This window comes from Propithecus coquereli, unplaced genomic scaffold (assembly GCF_000956105.1).
Source record: "Propithecus coquereli isolate 6110/MARCELLA unplaced genomic scaffold, Pcoq_1.0 Scaffold235, whole genome shotgun sequence".
NCBI lineage: Eukaryota > Metazoa > Chordata > Mammalia > Primates > Indriidae > Propithecus > Propithecus coquereli.
The window spans coordinates 5377440-5390982 of NW_012147897.1; the positions used below are offsets into that span (position 1 = coordinate 5377440).

At 33.9% G+C, this 13543-nt stretch overlaps 1 protein-coding gene across 1 annotated transcript in view; it reads left to right on the forward strand.

Annotated features, from left to right (window-relative positions):
* Nucleotides 1-13543, forward strand: part of UVRAG (UV radiation resistance associated) — a 286852-nt gene that overhangs the window by 119296 nt on the left and 154013 nt on the right. Inside the window, exon 7 of the mRNA XM_012645741.1 lies at nucleotides 7595-7700. Within this exon, the coding sequence (XP_012501195.1) occupies nucleotides 7595-7700 (106 nt within the window). The remainder of the gene's footprint in view (nucleotides 1-7594; nucleotides 7701-13543) is intronic.

The following is a 13543-nucleotide window of genomic DNA, read 5'->3' on the forward strand; positions in this document are numbered from 1 at the left end:
GAATTGTATTAATAGATTCCTTTGGATTTTTCTACATACACAATCATAGCATCTGTGAGTAGACATTTTTGCTTCTTCCTTTCCTGTAGCTTTGACTTTTATTTCTTTTTATTTCCTTATTTTAATGGTATGGACCTCAAGCAAAGTGTGGAATAGAATTATAAAGGTGAACATCTTTGTCTTATTCCTGGTCTTAAGTATAATATTAGCTGTAGATTTTTTGTATAAACCCTTTTTCAGATTGAGGAAGCTCCCTTTCTCCTTGTTGAGAGTTTTTTGTTTTTAATCACTAACAAATACTAAATTTTATCAAATGCTTTTTTTTTTTGCATCTTTTAAGATAATAATATGGTTTTTCTCCTTCAGTCTGTCATCTGTTGATTTTCAAATATTATACCAACCTTGTGCTGCTCAGATAAACCCACTTGATCAAGAAGTATTGTCCATTTCATATATTACTGGAGTTGATTTGTTATCATTTTGTTAATTTTTGCATTTATGTTCATGTGTCATATTGGTTTGTAATTTTTTTTTTTTCTTGGAGTGTTCTTGTCATGCTTTGGTGTCTGGGTTATACTGGCTTCATAAAACAAATTAAAAGGCATTCCCTCTTCTTCTCGGAAAGAATTTTGATATGACTGGTATTTCACCAGTGAAGCTATCTGAGCCTAGAGTTTTCTATGTGTGAAGGTTAATTATAAATTTAATTTCTTTAATAGGTAATGATGATTCACATTTTCTGTTTATTTTGTTTGTTTTAGAAACTTGTGGTTTTTAAGCAGCTTTACTGTTTCACAAAAGTTGAATTTCTCAGCATAGAGTTGCTTGTAATTTCCCCTTAATTCCCTTTAAATGTCTATAGGGTCTGTAGTCATGTCTTCTCTTTCATCTTGATATTGGTAATCTGTTTTCTGGCTTCATTCTTTGTCTTTCCTCTCTTTCACTTTTCACATCTACACCATCTTTCCTGTCACTATTTTAGTTTAAGATAATACCATCTGTTGCTTGGACTGTTGAAATAACCTCACATTAGCTTTCCTGTTTGCAGTCTTTTTTCTCCGTTTTATTCACCTTTTTATAAGAAGAAAGATCTTTCTAAAAGGCAAGTGTAATTAAATCTTTCTCAGCTTAAAAGATTTTAATAGTTTCCTAATGCCTTCAGAATGAAAATCTAAGCTTCTTCATTTGGAAAACAAAGCCATTAATGATAATGTATCTACGCGTCTCAATAGATTCCTATCTTTTCTGTATTTTTCTTCTTTTTGTATCTCCCTGCAAGCCATAGGGAACTATATTTCACTGCCTTTCTAGGTGTTCTAATTTGTCATTCTCTATCTTAACCTTGAACGCAGCATTTCTGATGTGATGTGATCAATATTAACTAGACAAAATTATCTTCTATCTTCTCCTTTACTTATTAATATCTGATTGGTATGATCTCAATTTTTTATTAATATTTATTTGAAGTAATACTTTTTATTCAATGTATCTTTACAGAAATATCTAATCTCAAAGCATTTTTTTTTAGCCCAGTTTCAATTCTCTAAAATCATATTAAGTAATAGGGGTGCATCTATTTCCTATCACTAGAATACCTATAGATAGCTACTTGATCTCCATTCCCCAATACCAGTGATGATGAGTTTTATTTCAGTTTGAGAGTGTTAGTTTTGGTATTGACCAGTCATCCCAATGACTACACGATGTATATTTCTTTCTTTATAGATTCTTTTCATAGTTTGCAAAATCAAGAAACACTCTTCTGAACTGGCCAGCCAGTTTGGAGGTAAAGCAGTTGTTTCTTTTCTTGTTAGTCCTTCACCTCCTCACCCCCTGGGGAATCGGGATGTCTCATGTTATTTTTAATAGCCTAAACACTTCAAACTTTTATTCTCCTGTTGGATTTGAAAGGGGGATGTTATTAGCTCTGTCTTGATGTAGCAGGGGCTCTGAAAGTCTGTTTGGATAACACTGAAGATTGGAGGAAATGTGACTCTGTCTGTGTGTTTTAAGCCCCTAAGGTAAGATCAGAAAGCGTCTGGGGCAGTGAGAGCCAAATAGTTGAAGTCATACATTAATTATGGTCATGAATCATTTTTATTTTTAAAGTCTTTACCATTTGACAAGGTTGTTTGCATAGTACCAGTGAAGTTTTGAGGTAGCACTTTCCTCCTTTTAAAGTAACAGGCTATTTTGTTGATTTCTCCTCTGGGTTGATAATACCTATCATTTTTAGAATTCTGGTAACATTTTTAGTAAAAATTACTTGTTTTCCTTCCTGAATGAGTGATCTTTCATTTATGTGATTTTTGTTTTGATATACTATTTCAAAGTTACAAATATAAAAAACTATCACATTGATCTTTCAATTAATGTCCCACTGATATTAATCAAAAATATCAAATCTTGGAACTGTGCTTTTATGTTCAGACATTAGACATTCAGCCAGCAAACAAACATATTTTCAGTGCTTCCTTTGTGCCACCTTTCTTTGTAAGCATTTAGAATATATATGAGAAAATGAGATTTTCTTTTTTTTTTTTCTAACAAAGATCTAATGAGGAAATAGGCATGGAAATAAACAGTTGCTATAAAATGTAATTCTGTATTTGTGGTGGTGTCATATACATGATGTGGTGGTGTCATATACGTGATGATTTCCAGGGAAAGGAATGCCTCTACCTATCTAGAATTGTCAGGAGAGCCTTTGAAGAAGAGGTTATGTTTGAACTGCCTCTTAATGGATTAGGAGTTTACTTACCTGTTAAGGGACAGGGAGAACTTGTAGGCAGATAGAACAGCTCATAAAAAGGTACAAAAGGAAGAAATGGCATGATATGTTTGGAGAACTGCCAGTTGTTCAATATTGCTGGAATTGAGGGTGCAAGGTAAAAAATATCAGGAAATGAGGCTGGAGATGTAGTAGGAACCATATCATAAAGGGCCTTACCATGCTTTAAACTGCTTTAGAGCTGCATTTATAAGAGAGCATTGCTGTCTGACACACAAACACACCCAGAGACAGGCAATAAGAGGGAGTATAATCTCCTCTAGTGGATTCCTTAGGAGCCCTGAGAGATTTGCTGAATTACTGATCTCATGTGCAAAGTCGTCCCTTTTAGATGACCTAAGAAATCCTCAGTAACTATCGGGCAATTTCCAAAAGTGCAGAATATGTCATGAATATTTTTAGGGTGTAGTGTCATAATAATAATAATGTTGGCAGAGGTGTTGATGCCACCAAATCCTTAATAAAATGAACCTCCCATATATATGATGACTTTCAGGTGGGGATTGATGACCAATTTTTAAAAACTGAGGTAAAATTTACGCACAGTGAAATGTGCAGATCTTAAATGTAAATTCTGTGAGTTTTGGTGTACTACTCACCCCAATCAGGACATAGAACATTTCCATCACCTAAGATAGTTCCTTTGTTCTCCCTGCTCCCTGTCAATTATTTCCACCCCGTGGAGGCAACTAGCTACTCTTTTGATTTGTCAACACAGATTGGTTATATCTGTTCTTGAACTTTGTATAAAAGGAATCTTACAGTCTGTACTTTTTTGTTTCTGGCTTTTTTCACTCAACATATTGTTTTTGAGATCCATCTGTATTGGTGTATATATCAGTGGTGTGTTCCTTTTTATTGCTGAATAGACTTTCGTTGTATGAGTATACCTCAGTTTGTTTATTAATTCTCCTGTTTGGTAGTTTTCTGTGAACACTTTTATACAAATCTTCTTGTGGACATATAATTTTATTTTTGTTGGGTAAATACCTAGCAATAGAATTGCTGGGCCATAGGTTAGATGTATGTTTAACTTTGTAAGAAAAAAATTTCTTAACATGGTGCTATTATTTTACACTTTTACTAGCAATGCATGCAAGTTGCAGTTGCTCCATATCCTCGTCAGCATTTGGTGTTGTCATTTTAATTTTAGCTATTATAATGGTATGAAATAGTATCTCATTATGAGTTCAATTTGCATTTCTCTGATGACCATGATGTTGAGCACATTTTCCTAATGCTTTTTGGCCATTCTTATATCTTCTTTTGTGAAGTATTTATTTCACTCTTTTGTCCGTTTTTATTAATAATTGGGTTATCTTTCTGTTACTGATTTATAAGAGTTCTTTATATTAATATATTCCAGACATACTCCTTTGTTTGATAGGTGTTTTGCAAATATTTTCTCCCAGTCAGTGGACTGCTTTTTCTTTTCTTTATCTCTTTCTCTTCTTTCTCTCTTTTCCCTCCCTCCCTTCCTTCCTTCCTTTCCTTGTATTTTTTTCCAAGGACAGACCTTTTCTTGTCCTGCCCTGCTCTCTCTTTTTCTTTCTTTCTTTTCCTTCTTTTCTGTTCTTTCCCTTTTCATTTCCCTTTGCCTTTCCTTTTTTCTTTTTTTGAGACAGAGTCTCGCTCTGTCACCCTGGGTACAGTGCAGTGGTGTCCTCATAGCTCACTGCAACCTCAAACTCCTGGGCTCAAGCTGTCCTTCTACCTCAGCCTCCTGAGAAGCTGGGACTACAGGCGTGTGCCACTGCACCCGGCTGGTTTTTCTATTTTAAGTAGAGACGGGGTCTCACTCTTACTCAGGCTGGTCTTGAACTCCTGAGCTCAAGTGAGCCACCATGTCCAGCCTGTCTTTTCATTTTCTTAATGGCATCTTTTTAAAAAAAAATTTTATTGTTTATTTTTACTTTTTCAATTTTTTCCAGGTCCTGGGTTATAGCTTAGAATCTTAATGTCCTCTTTAAATGAACAGGCATTTCTAACTCTGGTGAAGTCTAATTTATCCATTTTTAATTTTATGATTCTTTTTATGTCTTCTCTAGTAAATCTTTTTTTACCCCAAGGTTGCAAGAGATACTCCTAATTTTTCTGCTAGAAGTGTTATGACTTTATATTTTATGTTTACTATGGTCCTCCTTAAATTTATTTGTTGTGTGTACTGTGAGGTAGGGGATGAGTTTCAGTAATTTCTATGTTTATTCAGTGTTCTAGTACCCTGGCTTTAAAAACTTTGTTTTCTCCACTGATTGGCCTTGATTTCCTTGTCAAAAATCAATTTGCCCTATATGTGCAGTTCTTTTTCTATGCTCTTTATTCTGTTTCATTGATCTGTATTTTCTGATCTTTATGCCCATACCATCTTGTCTTGATTATGTATTAATAATTTTATAGAAAGTCTTGAAATATGGCAGATTTCAAGAATGGTGTGTGACTTCTATAGTCTTTACTTTGAATATAAATTATAGTATCAGCTTCTTAATTTCTGTAATAATATAAAGACTGTTGGGATTTTGATCGGGATTGTGAAACTGTTTACCCATTTGGGGAAAATTGACATCTTAATGCCAAATCTTCCAGTCCTTGAACATGGTATATTTTTCTATCTATTTAGCTCTTCTTTACTTTATCTTACCAGTGTTTTGTAATTTCAGGGTTGGGTCTTGCACATCTTTTGTTCATTTTATTCCTGTCTTTTATGTTTTTTGATGCTATCATAAAAGTATTATTTTTAAATTTCATATCCCAATTGTTTGTGGCTAATACAGGAATACCGTGAAGGTATTGTAGATTTGGTTCCAGGCTACCTCAGTAAAGTGCATATTGAAGTAAAGCAAGTCACATGAATTTTCTTATTTCCTTGTGGATATAAAAGTTATATTTATTTTATGCTGTAGTCTGTTAAGTGTGCTATAGCATCATGTCTAAAACAATGTATATACCTTAATAAAAACACTTTATTGCTAACAAAACTACTAATGATCATCTGAGCATTCAGCAAGTCATAATATTTTTGCTGATGTAGCCACCTTCATGAATGATCTTCTGAATAACTTGCTGCAGCTTCTTCATCAGCATTTGCTGCTTCACCTTGCATCTTTATGTTCTGGAGATGACTTCTTTCCTTAAACCTCATAAACCAACCTCTGCTAACTTCCAACTTTTCTTCTACACCTTCCTAACCTTCATATAATTGAAAAGAGTTAGAGCCTTGCTCTGGATTAGGTTTTGGTGTAAGGGAATGTTGTGGTTGCTTTGATCTTCCATCCAGACCACTAAAACTTTCTCCATATCAGCAATAAGGCTATTTCACTTACCATTCCTTTGTTCACTGTAGTTGCACTTTCATTTCCTTCAACAATTTTTCCTTTGCATTCACAATTTGTCTAACTAGTGCAGGTGATCTAGCTTTCAGCTTATCTGGCTTTCAACGTGAATTTCTTACTAAGCTTAATCATTTCTAGCTTTTGCTTCAAAGTGAGAGATATAGGACTGTTCCTTTCACTTGGACACTTAGGCGCCATTTTAGGGTTATTAATTGGCCTGATTTCAATAATGTTGTGTCTCAGGAAATATGAAGGCCAAACAAGAAAGACCAGGAAACGGCCAGTGAGAGGCACAGTCAGAACATATGCAACATTTATCAATTGAGTTAACCGTTTTATATGGGTATGGTTTGTGGTACCCCAAAACAATTACAATAGTAACATCAAACATCACTGATCACAGATCACCAAAACAGATATAATAATGAAAAAAAAATTGAAATACTGCAAGGATTACCAAAGTGTGACACCGAGACACGAAGTGAGCACATGCTGTTAGAAAATGGCGCTGATAGACTTGCTCAGTGCAGAGTTGCTACAAACTTTCAGTTGATACAAAAAACCCACAATATCTGAGAAGCACAATAAAGCAAAGTGCAATAAAATGAGATACGCCTGCATACAAAAATATAATTGATTTTTTTGGTATACTGACCTTATATCCTATGACCTTGCTAAATTTACTTATTAATTCTAGTAGTTATTTTATAGATTGCTAATGATTTTCCACATGACAATCATGTCATCTGCACATCAAGACAGTTTGACCATTTTTTGTTATGAAATGTTTAAGGAATATATGAGCTAGATTTAAAGACAGAGACCAAAAAGAAAAATCCCATAAAACTGTAACTAAAGCAAAGAAGAAAAATAGCTCTTAATTTTTCAGTGTTCCTTGAAAGAGACCTTACTGAGAATGTAGTTGCTATTAATATTAGACCCTGGTCCAATATTTAAATCATCCTATTACTTTGTCCTTCTATTGTCTTTTGGTTTTTTCTCATCTGTTTCAGAGTGCTGGCTGCTTTGATTTAACCTTCTTAACTGAGATTATTGTGAATTCTTTTTTTATTTATCGATACCAAGTAGTAATAGTCAGCCTCGATAGTATGATACTCTCTCGGTGACTTTAGCCATCCACTTAATTCTCTGGGTCTCAGTTTCCACATCTGTAAAATGATAGAATTTGACCATATTATTTCCTAATGGCTCTTCCAGACTCCTGTGAGTTCTTCATCGAAGCTCTCAATACATCCGAAGCAGACAGGCAGAAATGGAAAGGGTGTTTTAGAGCTTTATTGTTTTAAGATTTATTGTAATCCCCATTATTTCGTTGTAAATATGCTAGAGAATTGAGAAACAATCAGTTGAGTTCATTATTAATTCTGTTTATCCTGGAAGGTTTGTCATTTATATCTGTGGCTCTGTGTTTACAGTTAACTCACTTATATTTTTTTATAACTTATATTTCTAGGCTTCATAGAGCCCAGTGTGCAATTAAACAGACTCAGGTAACTGTTCAGAAAATTGGAAAGGAAATTGAAGAAAAATTAAGACTCACATCTACAAGCAATGAGCTGGTAGGTTTTTATGTATTTACCTGTTACTCTTCTTGTTTTCTAAAGGGGGGCATCATATTCTTCTAGGATTAATTTTTTTTTCCAGAAAACTTTAGGTAGTTATTATATTATTTTCTTAATGTTTCACTGAGACTTCTCTTGCCATTTAAATGCTGGAAATAAACTTTCCCATCTGCCAATAATGCCTGCCTTATTCTTACAAAGTGCCTGCCTTATTCTGCTAGATGAAACTTTAGATTATATACAATTACTTAGAAGATAATTAACAGGCTATTTTATTAATATATTATAAATGTGAACTCTAAACATGAACTGTATAGTGAATGAAAAATAGCTGCCAGGAGAAAAAATAATAAACTATAGGGCCTAATCTACTTTTAAAAGATGAATGTAATAATTATTTGGATGGAACATAATAGGCTGGTTTGTGGACAGTGTTCTCTTTTGGAAAATATTCTTGTAAGGAGGCATTTCCAAACAAATAGAAATCTCAACCCAAAAAGGACAGATTTGAGATACTAGTGTAATTTTGGGTCGCTTTGTACTTTTCCTAGTGGAGGAAAAAAACATCTGTTTTGGAATGAAGATTCTGTTTTTGTAAACAGAATAGTGGGTATGGCTAATAAATCGAACTTTTCTTAAAATAAAGCCACATGGCTATGAATAGCTTTGGATGAAATTTGTGGTATGGATTATGATAATTGAAATCCAAATCTTTAAGTTCTAAATAAAATTTTGTAAGTATTTGTTTGCACAAACTCATTATCACAGATAAGCAGCATCTTCCTGTTGTCATTTATACCACTGTCAGCTTGGTAGAGAGCCTTTAGATCCCCAAATAAAAGCTCCTTGTTACCTTGAAGATTTGCCCAAGATAATAACATTAATATAATAGCAGAACTAAAGAAAAGTAGCAATTCATTTAACCTACGTAGACTTCTCTCTTGTGGAATTTGAAATTAATATATTAGCTCAAACTGTATGAAATTGCTGATCTTGACCTATAAATGACAATTTCATATAGTTCAACCTAATGCATAAAATAGCTTGTGCTATACCTGGCACATAGCAGGCATATAAAATATGGTAGCCACAATAACTATAGTAGTAATTCTTATTATTTGTATTACTTTCTTTGTCTATAAAAAAATCTTCCATTTTAGAGACACTGTTAAACCAACCTTTTGTTGTAATTCAGTTGCAATAAAGGACCAAATTCCAGACCATAAATATATTACAGAAGGAGAAAAAAATAGCTAATTTTAATCCTTTCTGTGGGGTACAAAACTGCTGAGTTTTTAGAACCTTTGTCTGGGGAGAAATTGCTAGGTTTTATTTATTTTTTTATTTTCTTCTAAAGCAAGACTGGGAGATTACTTGTTTCATTAAATGACAACATATGCTTTATTTCAGTATGGAAAAGTGTATTTTTATTCCTGCTTTTTAAAAACATAAGTGGTGACACACAGAACAAGGTGACAGAATGTATGAGTTTAAAGAGGTCAAGTTCAGAGGTTCATTGTGTGTTTTTATTCTGCTTAGTGTACATAATAGAACATCATTGGATTTTTGAACTAAACATGAACCTAGAAATCATCTAGTTCTCTAATAACCCCATTTAAAACTACACCCATCCTCTCAGTACATTCTGTCCCCTCTCCAGCTTTATTTTTCTCCATAGTATTTATTGCCATTTATGATATATATTTTATATATTTTTCTGTCTCTCCAAACTCTAGATGGAAGAGATTTTTGAAACTATAGTGGGAGGGATTTTTGCCTTTTTTTCCATTGCTATATCTCCAACATCTAGAAAAGTGTTTGACACATAGTAGATATTCAGTAAATATTTGTTGAATTTAAGAATGGATCTAGCATAATGTCCTCTTTTTTTTTTCCTTGAGACAGTGTCTCATTTGGTTACTCTGGCTAGACCTGGCTAGAGTACAGTGGCGTCATCATAGCTCACTACAACCTCAAACCCCTGGGCTCAAGTGATCCTCCTGCCTCAGCCTCCCTAGTAGCTGGGACTACAGGCATGTGTGACTGTGCCCAGCTAGTTTTTTTATTTTTTGTAGAGATGGGTCTTGTTCTTGCTCGGGCTGGTCTTGAACTCCTGACCTCAAGCAATCTTCCCACCTAGGCCTCCCAGAGTACTAGGATTATAAGCATGAGCCACTGTGCATGGCCACATAATGTCCTCTTGTAATAGGAGAAGAATATGAAGCTTGAAGAAGGGAAGCAATTTTCCCATAATCATTTCACAAATAGAGTTTGGTTTATTTGTTCCCTTTTAGGGAATAATGTCATCTATGTGTTAGTCACCTTAAGGTTTACCTGTTGCAAATTAGAAACATTTACTATTATCTTTTTTTCCTTATTGCCTTTTTAGATTAGCCCAAGGTCATCATACTCCAACCCAAGCATTTTCAATATATAAGAATTAATTTTATTTTTAGTCTAAATAAAAATATGAGAAGGCATATTTGATGTTGAAAGAAATCAGATTACCTTCTAAGACCATGTGTAACTAACTTTGTTACAAGAAATTGGGTTCACACTTAATGACTTTCAAAAATTTGACATCTTCTCATATAACATCAATGCCCAACATTTTTGGGGGGCATTTAATTATATTTCTTATGAAATTTCTGCTTTTGTCATCTTGAATTTTTACTTAGATGTTTTAGATTTTGCCAAATGTCTTTCCTATATCTGTTGAGATAATTATATGCTTTTTCTCCTTTCTTCTAGTATTATGGTGAAATACATTGGTTGATTTTTAAATGTTAACCCAACTTTGCTTTCTTGGGGAATGCCCTCTTGGGCATGGTGAATTATTTTTTTTTACGCATATTACTACTGGATTTAATCTCTTAAAAAAATTTAAAGGATTTTTATATATATATATATATTTTTTTTTTTCTCAAGGAATATTGCCCTGTAGTTTTGTTTTCTTGTAATCTCTTTGCCCTGGTTTTTTTGTCAGGATAATGTTGGTCTCAACTCACTTCAGGGAAGTGTTTCCTCCTTTTTTATTTTCTGGAAGAATATATGTAGAATTGGAATTATTTCTTAAATGTTTGGTTGAATTTACTATTGGAGACATCTGGCCTGGAGTTTTCTTAGTGAGAAGATTTTGAACTAGAAATTCAATTTCTTTAATAGTTACAGGGTTATTCAAGTTATCTACTTCTTGAGTGAGCTTTGGTAACTTGTGTCTTTCAAAGATTTGTCCATTTCATTTAAGAGGTCAGTCTTTTTAATTTTAGCCATTGTAATCGTTATGAAGTGTTTCTTGTTTTGGTTCCCAGTTACATTTTTATAATGAGCACTTTTCATATCCTGTTGATCATATATGTATCTTTTAAAAAATGTTAGTTCAAGTATTTTTGCCCATTAAAAAATAAGCTCTTTATTTTAGAATTATAGGAAACTTACAAAGATAATTTAGAGAGTTCCCATATAACTTTCATCCAGTTTTCCCTAATATTAACATCTTATATAGTCATGGTACATTTGACGTGGTGGTACATGGTTGAAACCAAAAAGTTAACTTTGATGTATTACTATTAACTATGGACTTTATTTGGGTTTTAACAGTGTTTCCACTAATGTCTTTTTTAAATCAATAAACTTTCTATTTTAGAAACATTTTAGATTGATAGAATTATCACAAAGATAGTAGAGGGACTTACCTTATATACTCCATACCCAATTTCTCCTATTATTAACATCTTACCTTAGTATGGTACATTTGTTACAATTCATGAACCTATATTGATAAATTATCATTTACCAAAGTTCATGCTCTATTCAGATTTCCTTAGCTTTTACCTAACGTCCCCTTTCTATTCCAGAATCCCATCCAGGAAACCATACTACATTTCGTAGTCATGCTTCCTTAGGCTCTTCTTGGTTGTAAAAATTTCTCAGACTTTTCTTGTTTTCATGACCTTGACAGTTTTGAGGACCTTGACAGATTAGGTATTTTATAGAATATTCCTTGATTAGGATTTGTCTGATGTTTTCCTCTTGATTAGACAGGGTTCTAAGGCCTTTTTTTTTTTTATTTCAGTGTTCAGTCCAGAATACCACATTGGATTTAGTCGTTGTGTCTTCCTAGTCTTCTCTGATCTCTCTTTTAACCTGACTAACCATGTTAATGCTAACCTTGATCATTTGGTTAAGGTAGTATCTCCCAGGTTTCTTGGCTATAAAGTTCCCTTTCTATACTTTTTGAAAGCAAGTTCCCAAGTCCAGCCTATAATCAAAAGAAAGGGAATTAAGTTCTACATCTTGGAAGGGGGGTATCTATATATGTTATTTGGAATTCTTTGTGAGGAAGATTTGACCCTCTCCCCATTTATTTATTTATTTAATCATTTATTTATCAGAATGGACTTATGTATATTTGTTTTATACTTTGGGTTATAATCCAGTGCTATATTATTTATTTTCTTGCTTGACTTGTGGCTTTGGCCATTGAGAGATCTTTCAAGTTGGCTCTTGTGTCCTTTTGATAGCCCCTATTGTCGCTCCATAAATTAATATTACTATATTAGAGACAGAATGGTCTCAGGAGTTTTGCAGGGCTCTGCCCTGAAGGAATATGTGAACATGTTAGTTTGCATATCAAAAGCTGCTCCACCTCAGGAGGGCATCTCAAAGGTCAGTAGCAGCTGCTTTCCAAGGGGACTTCAGTCTCAACCCCATGGTTCTCGCCTGCTTTGAAGGACAAAGCAAGGTCTGCATGGAACCACGGGATGACAGCTGATCAAAGAATGTCCGCTGGAGAGACAGAGAGGCAGATACCTGCGGCTGAAAACAATTAGCCCAAGGGACAGTTCCTGCTTGACTTCTGATGACCTGTCTCTTTCTGTAATAACTGGATAAAGAAATATGGAGCCACTATATCTCTGTTTAACCCTTCTGTTAAGTGATAGCTTTATCTTAGAAGTTTGTCTGTGAAAGATTTTGTAACCATTTGTTCACACAGATAGAGCTAGTTAAGGGATCTGTAGAAGCCTTTTGAAATACTTTTAACCTAAAATGAACTTCCCGTTATTCTGTAAATCTGTTACCCCTGGCAACCGATCACTGTACCTATAAATACCTATGTAAAACTTCACTCGTGGCCTTACAATTGATGGGGATATAAGGACCCCCGAGTACCCCTGCTTTGCCTTTTATTTTTATAAATTTATAAAACTATATACCTTCATCTCTGTGTATTCTTTTATTTCTGTTATTTTCCATTTTCTATTTTTTTTTATCCTTTGCGATGACCCCTGCCTAAGGGACCCAAATTTTTGCTGGGAGCCTAGCTAACTCCCCGCACCCTATCTCTTTTTTTATTTGTTTTTAAAGTACTTCCTTACCCTCTGGCACTGTATGATCCAGGCTCATGTTGTTTTTCCCTGTCTCAGCCCTAAAATCAGACATTGGTTGGCTTTCATTGAATAATGGTATGTAGAAACAAGTTCTGGGCATTGGATGTACTTGCTGTTACTGGGTTCTAACTGCTTCTAGGCCCTCTCAGTGGATGGAGCTATGTATACATATGTATCTATCTATCTCTACATATACTAAAATAAACATGAGTTCGTACTAATGATTTCAACTCTAATACCACAAGGTTCATTCTAGCCTTATGCCTCACTTTGTCTATTTGTATTATCTTTTTCTGAGAGTAGGAAACTTGGCTCCCATTATAATTCGTCTTACTTATTTATTCAGTCCCGGTATATGTGTAGTTTCAAATTTCTTTTCTTATTTTTAATTAAGATTTTTGTCTTCTTATTTTGGGTTGAAGAGTATGTGTGTGTTTCTGCATACAAATC